At 42.4% G+C, this 13260-nt stretch overlaps 5 protein-coding genes across 5 annotated transcripts; 3 read left to right on the plus strand and 2 right to left on the minus strand.

Annotated features, from left to right (window-relative positions):
* Nucleotides 1-3074: 3074 nt before the first annotated feature.
* Nucleotides 3075-4248, minus strand: EAF01_001619 (uncharacterized protein; the record flags this gene model as incomplete). The annotated part of the gene is made up of 3 exons (XM_038909869.1): nt 3075-3426; nt 3479-3692; nt 3885-4248. 3 exons carry the CDS (start codon nt 4246-4248, stop codon nt 3075-3077), a joined length of 930 nt encoding a protein of 309 aa, XP_038774681.1.
* A 1279-nt stretch (nt 4249-5527) lies between these two features.
* On the plus strand, nt 5528-7354 carry EAF01_001620 (uncharacterized protein; the record flags this gene model as incomplete). Its single annotated transcript, XM_038909870.1, has 1 exon — nt 5528-7354. The coding sequence occupies one exon, from the start codon at nt 5528-5530 to the stop codon at nt 7352-7354; it is 1827 nt and encodes a 608-aa protein (XP_038774682.1).
* An 800-nt stretch (nt 7355-8154) lies between these two features.
* On the minus strand, nt 8155-9477 carry EAF01_001621 (uncharacterized protein; the record flags this gene model as incomplete). Its single annotated transcript, XM_038909871.1, has 6 exons — nt 8155-8633; nt 8701-9032; nt 9088-9197; nt 9269-9288; nt 9343-9356; nt 9422-9477. 6 exons carry the CDS (start codon nt 9475-9477, stop codon nt 8155-8157), a joined length of 1011 nt encoding a protein of 336 aa, XP_038774683.1.
* A 352-nt stretch (nt 9478-9829) lies between these two features.
* EAF01_001622 (uncharacterized protein) lies at nt 9830-10128 on the plus strand (the record flags this gene model as incomplete). The annotated part of the gene is made up of 2 exons (XM_038909872.1): nt 9830-9955; nt 10000-10128. The coding sequence occupies 2 exons, from the start codon at nt 9830-9832 to the stop codon at nt 10126-10128; spliced, it is 255 nt and encodes an 84-aa protein (XP_038774684.1).
* Nucleotides 10129-10785: 657 nt separating this feature from the next.
* On the plus strand, nt 10786-13080 carry EAF01_001623 (uncharacterized protein; the record flags this gene model as incomplete). The annotated part of the gene is made up of 3 exons (XM_038909873.1): nt 10786-11152; nt 11208-11416; nt 11467-13080. The coding sequence occupies 3 exons, from the start codon at nt 10786-10788 to the stop codon at nt 13078-13080; spliced, it is 2190 nt and encodes a 729-aa protein (XP_038774685.1).
* Between the last annotated feature and the right edge of the window lie 180 nt (nt 13081-13260).

Below are 13260 nucleotides of genomic sequence, written 5' to 3' on the forward strand. Positions count from 1 at the left end.
AATAATCAGGTTTAGATATACAACAAAAGTTCTTCGAGAGTTGTGATTGGGAGAGTAATGAAAATTGAGTTTGAGTTTAGTAGTAGTTATTTGATCTAAAAGCGCGACGTCGTGTGGCTGCATCATAAGTCAGAGTCTAGAATGCATACAGTAAAAGTAGTGGTACTTTATTGCTACTAGAGTTCATAGAGTGATGAGAAGAAGATGCTCGCCTGAATAGGTATATAATGTATAATTAGATCGGTTCTAGAGCCCTTGGGGGTATGGTCTAGTTTAATGGTAGTCTAGTCCATTTTCATGCAGCTTCAATTTTCTGGATGCTTTATGCATAATAAAGACAAGAAGAGTAATGCAATTCCTTTAGTTCTTCTTCAAGTGCTTCGCGTGGTCGATCTTCTTCTAACTATCGAGCGCGACACAAAACTAAAAGCCGCGCTGGTCTTACGCCAAGACTTATAGTCTAGAAGCGAATTACTGTATGGGGTTTATATTTGCTGGGATGATCGTTACGGAAATAAGTTAAAGATGTGCAACAAAACTGTTATGAAAAAATGTGATTGGAGCTTCTGAAGATATGATTGACTGACTAGAGACTAGAGTTACAGTCTGGTCGTGAAGTTCTATACTAGTTATATACTTTCTGGGATGGGGTCTGTGCGTGGAATTTGTAGATGTGCAATAAAACTATTCTGAAAAATCCGATTGGTCTCTGGAGCATCTATATAGAATGATCGACTGACTAGAATCATTGTCTGGTCGTGAAGTTTTGTATTAGTTATATACTTGTTGGGATAAGGCCTGTGCGTAGAGTTTGTAGATGTGCAACAGGATAGTTTTTGAAGATTATGAACCGGGGATGTGGAAGGACGGTGTGTAGTGGATTTGTGATTTGGGTTTGGAGTATTGTAGGTTCTTACCATGACGCACTAGTAGGGCGAGGCTTGTGTATTGGGCGTGTGAATTTGCAAAAAAGGGGAAACGAGAGATTTGAATGAGTGAGATGTGAGGGAGTGAAAAAAGGGAAATTGAGTAGCTGTTGAACTTATGTGGGAAATGGACGAAAGAGTGGCTTTGGACTAGGTTTTCAGGGATGATTGATGGATACCTGGTGTGGAATTACTCCCCGGAGGCATAAAGAAGGAGAGTCCTTTGAAAGGTGATCATATTATCTGAAATATACCAATCTAAAGTTACATTGCCGCCATTCAACGAATCACTACGATTTTGACTTTCTATTCGGGCGTAAATCGACGACGAACTGCCAGGAAGCTAAGCGAACTGTCAGAAATTAGACTTTACGCTAGCTACCTAGTCAGCATTTACGGTTGAGGTTATGAGAGTCGAAGAAAAAATGTTTTCTAATATATTATGATGTTACGAAACGAGTTTTCAACAGTCTCAAAGCACATTTCTATGTGTATGAAATTTAAATCAGTGTCGTGAGAACTACGAACAATTCCAGCTCTAGTCACCCCAGCCAGAGTGATAACACATGATTTACGCAATTCGGGGCATATCATTTGATGACTTTAACGCCGTTTCTCGAGGTAATTATCACTAAAAGTCGCCGGTTAGAAGTCTTACCGGTAAGGGTATAAACAGCGATTCTTCAAGGAATATAACACTGCTAATATTCTTGTGAGGATTACCCCTGTAAATTGATGCTGTAAATATGCAACAGAAGCCAATTCGATGGTTTTGACTTGATGAAATTGGAAAGTATGTGTTCTTGATTTGGTGCTAAATAAATGCGCGGATTAATTTGTGATACAGGGATTGATAAGCTAGATTCCAACTTGCTTTACATGATGAGTACTACTTGGACGGCTAGTCAGGATGAGACCTTGATATATCATTTTTTTTAGATGTGCAACGTACCATTCTTGAAGACTCCAAATTTTGCGTGATTAGAAGGTAGACTCGATTGTTAGAGCTAGTAGATGTTTTAGTCTAACACCTAAAGAACAATTTATGAACTCTAGAGTGCTATTTATAAAGTATCAAGATATACAAATAATGTGCACTAAAAGAGACCAGTGTCTGTAATTGGAAAGTGGTCAGAGATTGCTCCAACTATCGGAGCTAAGAAAGAATGATTCTTGAATAGACTTTTCACTAGTCGATGATCATAAACTTGGTAATCATGGTTCACTACTAATTTTACTCAAGTTGGGATATGTAAAACTAGTTTAAAGTGCAAAAGCTGGCTGAGAATTACCTCGGGCTGGAAAGTAAAGTTTACCGAACTGTTTCAAAGCAACGGAAACTGCGCATTCATGAACGTACCTGTAAGAACCAGAGCTCTGAGAGACATATAGATACACAGCTTTTGGGTCGAAGGGAAAAGGGGGCTTAAATTGAAAGATGGGAAACTTCTTAACGATAAATGCTGGCATCGAGGAAACGAGATAAGGGATGAATGCAAAAAGCCAGCACTCATAACCATTTGACCGACATGAATATGAATTATACCTTGAAGAATTTGAGTTGAAGATACACCAGGCTACTACCTATTTCCGGAACAAAAGAAGTACCTGGTCGACCTGGAATCTCTCCACTAGAAAATCTAGAGAGAGGGCTTGCCAGGATGAGGCCTGTGCATTGAAATTCCAGATGTGCAACAGATCCAAAAAATCTCTCCTCCTTTGATCTAATTGGAAGACGATTGAATACGCTAAAGACAACTTCGAAACTATGACTTCTCATTCCTCATCTAGTGATTAGTTTTCGGAGCAGTATGGGACTTGTAGGGATGAGGCCTGCATTTCAGGTTTGACAGGACTTCTAGATATGCAACAACAACATTAGAATTTTCTAATTCTCTTCCACTCTCTGTGATTGGATGATGATGAATGTATGAGAGATCATGATCAGCGTGTTCAATATTCGGAGAACCTCACACGTAGTCCATCAAACAAATTTTGAAGATTAAACAGTCTGAGCCTTTTGTACTGCATACACTCAAAATGTCACATTTTTTCTCGAAATTATCGACTTTACCCACAAGAAAAAATGGATGCTTCGAAGTTTTTGTTTTGGCATCCAAGCATTCCCGGTCTAGAAATCTTGACAGTTCAGATTATATTCCCAGAAGTTTCGAACAAGTTAGACCATTGAACACTCCCGATCCTGAATTTTTCCCTGGTTCTTTTTCCGGTCATTTTAACCATTCTCTTTAGGGAAAATAAGGTTTCTTTGCGATCTGTTCTCCGTAATTTCGTAATAATCTTCCAGCCTATCAAATTCTGCCTAGGAACTACAACTTCAGATCTAAATTTCGAAAGTAGATCCTCCAATTGCGTAGCAACGAACTGAGGGTTATCCTTCTGAATTAAATACCCACAACCTGGTGCAATAAGGACTTCTTTTCCTGAACGGTCAGCATCAGTCAGAGTCAACAATTCTTCATTGTATTTTTGCCATGCACTGCAAATCTGTCAATACATTGCACCATCTTTACAAGAATGGGAAAACTGACGGTTGCGTATACTTCCTGTTAAGACTTTTGGGAATCTTTAACAACCTCCACATCTCTTCTGCAAAAAGTTCAGGATCATGCCCTATATCCTTCAACCATGATCCTTTGCCATTCAATCGTTGGAGTTTGGGAGAGGAAGGGTTGGGTAGAAGGTGCAGGACATTTCTTCTGTCTAACCCTTCAGGGCTTTTAACATCGGTGTTAAATGTTCGTCCTAGTGGACGCTTCGATGTATTGTTCCAGTGTACAATCATCCCCTACCACCTCGTCTTCTTTGAAGTCAGGACTATGAGCATTTAGCCGAAGATCTGTAGCTTCGGCATTGCCGATATTTGAATCGAGAAATAAGAGACCTTCCACGGTGGCTGGGTGTTTGTGAGCGTAGAGTGGAGCGATATATGAATACCAATACTAGCTGCAACGAGGACAAGCTTGGGGTTTGTCGGGATAGTAACTTGGATAAGCTCTTGGAGATCGTTAACTGCATCGTTCAAATCGTGACCGTATCCAGGATATTTTCCTGGTATGTTATCGGCTGGATCTTGAGAGGTCGTAGCACCCTGACCGTAGCGATCGTATGTCAAAATGCTTGGCTTTATAGAACTAGTGGACTGTTGAAGAAGAGCAATTGTGCTAGTCCATGATACAGATGGCAAACCAAGACCATTAATAAATACGATGAGGGGAGAATCCGGATTGATATCTTGACTCTCGATGAGCTTGTAAGCAAGTGGAGTCTGTGGCTTGGAGGGGAGAATTGCGAAGGACATTGCAAGTTATTTGCATCTTTCAAGAAGACAACTAGGTGGTCTTTATGTTATTTTATACATATAGGTCAGCGCCGCTCCGCATATTCGGCTCCAAGAAGATAAGATGTGGGAAGTGAGGTTGTTCAAGACCTAAGCATGTCAGAATCGGTGATTATGTAAGATGATCATAGCATTATTAGTGGAATGTAAGGCTTGGTACATTTACATACATGGCAGGGCTTTCCGACATCCAATAATTGGTTTAACAGATACCAGTACCTAAAGACACATTTTCTCTGCAACAAACCAAGTACGTGATACTCTTGGACAAGGAAATTCCGGCCTTAAGAAAGTCGTTAAAAATACTGGCCTCAACCTCGGTAGTAGGATGTTGCGAGAAACTCACCAGCAAGCCTCAAGAGCTAATATTTCTGAGTGTTTTCCATGCCATCTGATGCTTCTTTCAAGAGTTTGACGCTGGTCGGGCCAGTCTCACTTTCATTATTTGGCAAGGTAAAAGTTAAGGCATATTTGGACCACTTTGCATTTCAAATTCCGCCACCCCGGAGAAGCAATGAAGAAGTCCGTATTTGATCAAGAACGGTAAAGCTGCCCGCAACGGTGATCACGAAGAGACCTTTTGACCTGAAGAAAATGCAATATTGGTGAAAGCTTCGAAGCGTCTGTCTGAAGGAGGTCGAGCCATTCACCTGATCACACTGTCACTTCGCGACTCTCTACAAATCGATATGATTCGAACACTTTGATAAATATGGTAAGCAAGTATATCAAAGTAGAATGTGCACAATAGAAAGATCTGACAATCCAATAATACCTGGTCAAGTCCTTGACGAGAGTTCAAAAATAATACACACGAGGTCACCAAGTGAAGTGCATTTCCTATTGCTTAGTAATCATAAACGACAAGGTTGCACTTCTCAGTAACTTTCATAAAACTCTGCACAAAACTATGTATTGAAGTAGCACAAGAGCATAACAGTCGTCATGTGACTGCGCGCAGTCGGCCGTGATTGTTTCCGTTGTCGCGTCGACTGAATATCTTCAATTTTGTTCGTAACTCTTCTCTTCACTCACTGCTGACTGTCGCTCTTCCACCATCTATTCAATGCAACAACAATACATTTACGGACTTTTATCGCAGAGCTCGATTTATTGCATGATCATTTTAATTCCTCTTTGAGCAATTGCCACAAAATTGTTCCTCTGACTTGTTTTTCGCCTCCACAATCACCAATTTTGCCTTGTACTTCCACTTATAGTCATCAACTAGACACGCATAATGCCTCCTGCAACTGAATGTGGGAATCCTCTACTGCTTAAATGGCTTGAAGAATGGGTCGTCGAAGCACAAGAACGGGGATACAAATCTCTTCCGACCGTCAAAAAAGCTCGTGATTCAATGAAAGCATGTCCTATGCGATTTGATCACCCTAGTGAAGCAGTATGCTTGAATGGACTTGGAGAGGGCCTTGCGAAGAGATTGACTGATAGCCTTGAGAAGTATTGCGATGAGATGGGTATTCCTATGCCTAAGAAGCCGAGGGGCAAAAAAAGAAAATCGGTAGCTGTTGATGAGGGTGGAGAATCGGTGACGCCTTCGCCTTCACCAAAGAAAGCGAGGAAGCCTAAGCCTTATGTTCCGAAATTGAGGTCAGGTGCTTATGCGATCATGTTGGCTTTGGGGACCCAACCACGAAACAGCAGAATAGGAATTACTAAGGAGGAGATCATCGCTTTAGCAGAACCTTTTTGCGATACTTCTTTCACACAGACAAGACCTAGCGAATTTTTCACGGCATGGAATTCTATGAAGACATTAATCAGCAAAGATTTTGTGTATACGAAGAAGAATCCAGCAAGCAGGTATTATCTTACGGATGAGGGATGGGATCTTGCCGATACCATCAAAGCTAGTGGTGATCCTACATTAGGAAGAGCACATGATTTCCAACCTGTTTTAGCAGGTCCATCCACCACAGCGTCAAGAAACCAAGACAATGACTCAGATTCCGAGCTCGAAGAAGTCAATTCTCCATCCCGTTTATCATCCCAATCCAATCCCAATACTCCCGATATACCCACTGGAGAAACAACAAGCATCCCAACCTTCGAACCCATCATTTTGCGCCCCGGCACCTTCACCGTCGAACTCATCCTCGACAACCGCGAAGTCGCCAGCAAAAAAGACCGCGATGGAATCCCCAACCAACTCACCAGCATGGGTGTTCCCCATTCCGTTCGTGCTCTCCCCCTCGGCGATTTTCTCTGGGTAGCACGCGTCCGCGAAGACAAAGCCAAATGGCTCAATCTCGGAGCATCGAATCTCATCATGCTAGACTACATTATGGAGCGCAAACGACTAGATGATCTCATCGGATCTATCAAAGATGGTCGATATGAAGAGCAGAAATTCCGTCTCAAACGATCCAGCATCACCAACGTCAAATACCTCGTCGAACAAAAGAAAATTGACGCAGACATCTTGGATAAGTGGGGCGATGGAATCACAACCTCCATTGCCAAAATGATGATTCAAGACGGCATACACGTGAAGCATACACTCGATCTAAACGAAAGTCTCAACTACATCGAGCGCATGACCAAACTTCTCAAGAAACAATACGAGGACACTCCTCTCTATATCATCCCCACCAAAGTCCTCTCCGTCAAAAACTACACCCCCTTGATGCAACATCTTCGAAAAACAGAACCGGATCGCGAATACAACATCACATTCGACGCCTTCGACGCACTATCCAGCAAATCCCAAAACCTAACCCTCAAAGACATCTTCCTCAAAATGCTCATGCGAACTAGGGGCGTCACAGCCAGTAAAGCAATCGAGATCCAGAAGCGATGGGCGACCCCTCGAGCATTCCTAGAAGCTTTTGAGAATCTCGATAGCGATGACGGAGTCGCCAGCGATGCTGTAAAATCCAAAGCTAAAGGAAAAGGAAAAGGTCCTGCGCTCCTCCTTGATCCCGAAGAAGCGAGTAAGAAACGAAAGAGAGAAATGATTTCGAATGAGATTGGCGCGTTGGTGGGTACTAAGAAGGTACAGGGTGCGTTGAGCGCGCGGATTGCGGAGGTTTGGGGGGGTGTTTGAGGTGAGTGGGGATGGGGAAGGATACCATGAGTATATTATTTGAATCTCGAAGCAAAAGGAAGATGATAGATAGAGACGAACGATTGAAGGATAATATGGTAAAGGAAAAGGGTGTAGACGTTCATGCTCGGTTTTGGAGTTTACGTTTTGTGTTGCGATGTGTTAGGAATAATTGGAATCGGGGAGGGTGCGTTGAAGGAAATAATTCTCAATTTCCCATCAATCTCGTACTTTTTAAAGAGGCGAGAATTGAGTGTTTTTGTTCCTGTTCCTGTTTCTGTTCTTGGTTCTTCCTATTCTCTACTAGGCCAAGTGGTGTAAACACATAGAAGTAGTAGACCGCTTATTGATATCCCTTATTTCAATGGAATCTGCTATGTCTGAGAACAGGAGTAGAATAAATTCTTTCCGCTAGGCCCCTGCATAAAGCGCACGCTGCTATCACTACATTTATATCACATACATCGAGAAAAAGGTCTTGTCTTTCATGGCTTTTATGTGCATTTAAAAATCATCAACTATGTAGCTCGCTGCTATTTTGCGCTACAATGCGATGCTATGATTCTCAAGATCTTGAGCCCATATCTTAGATCTCGTTATTCCCATCCAACCAACCATTTTTTCATCTTGAATGGGTCCGTCTTTGACGCCAAAGGAAATACCCAGTTCAGTTCATTCATAGCATTATCAAATCATCTCTTGATTGATAAATGAGAGAATTAAATTCCCTAAAAGAGACTGCGCTCTCAGCCGCGAAAGTCTCTTCCCTCCTTCATCACTTAGGAATTATGGAGAGCTCTCTAGCACATCTTATATTCAGCACCTCCTTCAGCTTGTCTTAATGGATCTGTAGTCTCCAACTTGTACTGAATCTTAACATCCAAATCTCTTGGGTTCTTCTCATTTGGCTTGTTGTCCAATCGTCCAACAATTTGCTCTCCTTGTTCAACAGTCAAGACCTCTCTCAAGTAGAAAACAGTTTGTTTCCAGTGAGTGTATTTAGTGTGGGGTCCAGTGCTGAATCTAATAGGTTTATGGCAGGCGGTGAAATCGATATCGAACCATGCAATAAGAGCGTGGACGAAATCATTGCGACGCACATCAAGCTTGAAAGGAGAGGAGAAAGCGAGATCTTCCTTGGTGCATGTGTAAAGATCGAGGGTGAGGACTGCGGTGGGGTCGGTAACGACAGCCTTGATCTCGACGGTATCGACGAGAGGTTCGGTGAGAGCGGTAGCCTTGAGAGGAGAATAGTCGAAACCATAAACGTTGTCCCAGACTTTTATACGTTAGTATGCGAACATTGGAGAAAACATCGGCGACCTGAAAATCTTCTGAAAACTTACATCCAATCTTCTCATCCTTATATTCTCCATCCTCAATACCAGCCATGAAGATGGTAGCCTTATCAGGAAAGATCAAACCATTTGGCGCAAGGTACTTGTCTCTAGCGTAGAGAACGGTATCCAACATGGATTCGTAGAGCAAGAAGTAGCCCATCCATTCTGAGATGATGATATCAACTTTTGGGTATGGAAGTACAACCTCCTCCATCTTTCCCTGGAGTAATGTAATCTTGTCGGACATGCCGTTGACTTCGACAATCTCACGGGCCTTCTCGATGATGGTGGACATATCGACACCGATAACGTGTTTAGCACCGGCCTTGACAGCGAACCTGTTATCCAATCAGTTTCTGGACTTTTGAGATGATGGAAGGGGAAAATACACACATGCTGAGAATGGAGGTACCACATCCTACATCAAGAACGATCTTGTCCTTGAAAAGATGCTTGTTTTGCACAATAGCATTCATGTATGACCGAGTGCGGACTTCATCTTTCTATTTGTGTGGTCAGCAAGCGGGGCAAAGTTTGAGAGAAGCAGTTTTGTTCCTGCTTGTAGATTACATACCAACATCTCTTCATGGATACCTTTATGTATTGATTAGCATTTTCCTTTGGTATCTCATTGAATGTTTTGCATACCATGATGGTTGTAACTGTGTTGAAGATTAGCATAAACCGTCCTTATCGGCAAAGATTGGATTGAAGAGTGTATATTCACCTGTTGAAGTAATGAGCCTCGGAATGCTCCAATCCCTTCATTGGATCGTCAGCCATGATTATGTATGTGTTTTGCTTGAAAGTAGCACAAGAGATGATGAAAGGGAGAGGAAGAAAAAAAGTGTAGAGGTGATGGAAGGGTGGTGGAAAAAGAGAAAAAGGATAAATTGTTTGTGTTTATTCAAGAGATTTCAAGGTTGATAAAAGCACCAAAATGTCTCAATATGCAGGGATTTTTTTCTCAGCAAGCGGCCGAGATTCTACCACCGCCTTCCACTTTAGACTCGGAGATTATTTGCAGGACAGGGTTAAACAACATTTTGATAGAAAGTTACTGGGGAAAACACCAAGAATCCAGAATTCTACCTGACAACATCATGATAGGGATTTCTTTTGCTACCTAGTATGCATGGATGGTGATGATGATGATGATGATGATGATGATGGTAGAGATGATAACGGAGACGACTGGGTCATTGTTACTTTGGATCAATTCAACATTTTGATATCTTTCATATCTTTCATGTTCTTCATAGTAGTTCTTACACCTCATCTCACATATCTAGTAGCTACTCTTAGGTATCTTGTACGAAGTACACCAACAATGGAAGTGATAGCTTGAAGACCACGAGCAATTCTGGCTGGGCACGTGCTCGCGTAACCCCTACACTCACTGATAGGAGGAGGGAACGGAAAGTCGGAGGTTAACCTCATTCTCAATGCTATCTTCTCTTTCTTTACTTCCTTCACTCCAACATACCCAACGGAGTAGATAGTTGGGTATAAAAGATCTCGCAATTCACCAAGACTTCTTGTAATATCGAATCTTAATCAAGAGATTACTCAAGATACGAATTATCTATCCTCCAGAATTTTCTATATATTTTATATCCCATACTTCAATAGTTATGAATAAAATCTACCATTGATGAGTGAATTGAGTGAATCTTCAAAGCAAAGGTTCCAAAATAATAATTTTTCTGTTCGCTGAATCAATGAAAGTGGCTTAGCTCGTTCCGTACCCCACCAACGAATAGTGAAAAAAAGGGCGAGTCCATTTAGCTAACCACTACGCTAAAACAACACAAATCCTTTCTCTCTTTTGGAAAACTCTCGCATCCTTCCACACAGCAACACCCAGCTCAACTCTTGCTTTCCACGTCGCCATCGAAACAAATATTTCAACCAATCCTTCTCATCAAGCATATACTACTATCACGTGTAGTAATTGATGCTTTGCCAATTGCTTTGCGACGACGAGAATTAATCCAATTTCATTAGGGGGCAAGAGAGGAGTATCGCGGGGTAGAGGGGTAAATCATACTTGGCTGTCTGTATCAGTTGTTAATTCATCAATTCATCAGCATGCCTCCACGACCAAAAGTACCGCTGGCGCGGCCCAATCCTTTGAGGAATATGAAACCGATTAAAGCACCTACTGCACTCTCTCGAAAAGCTGCCATGGGTGCTGCAAGAGGCAAAACACGACCAGCTTGTCCAAATCCACAATGTACTAACCCTCAAATCGAAGATGGTGTATGTCATAACTGCGGTACTGTGGTTGATGATTCAAATATTGTTTCAGAAATTCAATTCGGGGAAAGTAGCAGTGGTGCTGCAATCGTTCAAGGGAGTCATGTTGGTGCGGATCAAGGTGGTGCTCAAACCATGGGGCCTGCCTTTAGAAGAGCTGGTGGAGGGGAAAGTAATAAGGAGAATACTCTTCGCGAAGGTCAGTGCTGACGAGACCCCTATTTTCTCTGCTTGAAGAAGCTAACACCACATAGGAAAACGTGTCATGCAAGCTTTAGCAAATCAACTTGGAATTTCGGATCAAGTCGTCGGTGTTGGTCATCAAATCTTCAAACTTGCATCGATGAACAATTTTATTCAAGGTCGTAGAACGGATCTTGTGGCAGCTGTTTGCTTGTACAGTGCCTGTAGAAAGGAACAGCCATGCAGAGTTATGCTTATTGATTTTGCCGACAAGTCCCAGGTATGTTTGCATCCTTGCCATGTCATTTGGCATTTTATTGACATTCACAGGTTAACGTATTCACACTCGGTAAATATTTCAAAGCTCTTCACAAGCAGATTTCATTGGCTACGGATGGCATTTTACCAGTTCTACCCGAAGATTTGATCTGGAAATTTGCTTCCAAACTCGAGTTCTACGAACAAACCGAAAAGGTCGCCGATGATGCAATTCGTATGGTTCGAAGAATGAGTCTGGATTGGATGGTTATGGGAAGAAGACCTTCTGGTGTCTGTGGTGCTTGTTTAATCCTAGCGGCACGAATGAATAATTTTCGTCGAACAGTCACCGAAGTAGTTTATGTCGTCAAAGTCACAACAGCCACTATTCAAAAGCGTTTAGAGGAATTCAAGAGAACACCAAGTAGTGCACTTACTGTTGAAGAATTTCTCAACAACGAGTTCTTGGAATCTGCACACGACCCTCCTTCATTCTACCAAAAATCTGAAGCCTACCTCAAAGAAATGGAAGAAAAGAAGAAGAAGCGCAAGCGAAAGGGCAAAGGTAAAGCAAGTGAGACCCACGAAGACAATGCGGAGGATACCGAAGAGGAAAACGATGAAAGAAATAAGAGACAGAAGTCTACTTCTGGAGCTCCAGTACCATCAGGAGAAGTACGACGCGATGCCGATGGCTATGCTATTCCTGCAATTCCTACCTCCCGAGAGGAAAACATTGATCCACGACTTTTGGACGACGCCATCGAAGATGAATCAGGTACATCGTTCAACAAACTTGTTGCTGAGTTTGGCGACGTTGAGCCTGCCGATGCAGAAGCTGCCAAAGAACTCGAAGAACACGCCGGTGCACACACTAGAGGCCCGGGTCGTCCACGAAATGATGAACCTCCTATCGAAATGCCAGAGGAATGGCTCGCTGTAGAAGATGAACTCGAGCAACAAATTACAGAAATGGTTTCCGATCCTCATACTCAGGAGCATGCAATTAGTTTTGCTATAGCCCAAAAGAAAGCACATATTCACCTTCTCTACGCGGAAGCAAACCACCCTCAAAAGTATGTTAGCATGGATACTCACATCGGAGAGGATGAATTTGCTGATGACGAAGAAGTCATTAATTGCGTATTACCTGATGCTGAGGTTGCTAAGAAAGAACAAATTTGGCTCAATGCAAATAAAGATTGGCTCCGCAAACAACAACAAAAGGATTTCGAAAAGAGAAAGGCTGCTATGGGTCCACCAAAGATTACTAGAGCGAGAAAGAAGAAACCAAGAATTGGAGAAGGGCAAACTAGTGTAGCTAGTACACCAGCAGAAGCAGCTGTCAACGCAATGAAGGAAAGAAGTTGGAGTAAGAAGATCAACTATGAAGCTATCAGAGATATTTTCAAGACTGTTGGCACTAGGTCTGGACCTGGTAGTGTCGCTACGGGAAGTAAAGTTACCAGTAGAGATGCATCCACGGCTCCCGGTTCAGTTGCAGGTAGTATTGTCGATGGCGAGGAGGAAATCGTCGAAGAAGTTGAGGATGAGACAAATGAGCCGGCTGGTGACGATTGGAGAGGTGAAGTGAATGGGACTGGTAATGGTTATGATGAAGATGACTATGATGAAGACGACGCAATGGGTATGGGTGATATTGATGAAGATGAGTTGTATGGTTGAGTGTTCACTGTAACACAGGCTTTCAACCTCATTCGGGGAAGTGGGGTGGGAGGTGATAATTCTTGTGGGATGGACAATTATAAAAGGGGTATCTTTTGCACATATTCATGCATGGATGGAGTATCCGGGTGGTCACTGCATACAGTACAGGAGTTTCACGGTATATTTCGCAACTGAGCG

Source organism: Botrytis porri (assembly GCF_014898465.1).
Source record: "Botrytis porri strain MUCL 3234 chromosome Unknown BPOR_002, whole genome shotgun sequence".
NCBI classification, from domain to species: Eukaryota; Fungi; Ascomycota; class Leotiomycetes; order Helotiales; family Sclerotiniaceae; genus Botrytis; species Botrytis porri.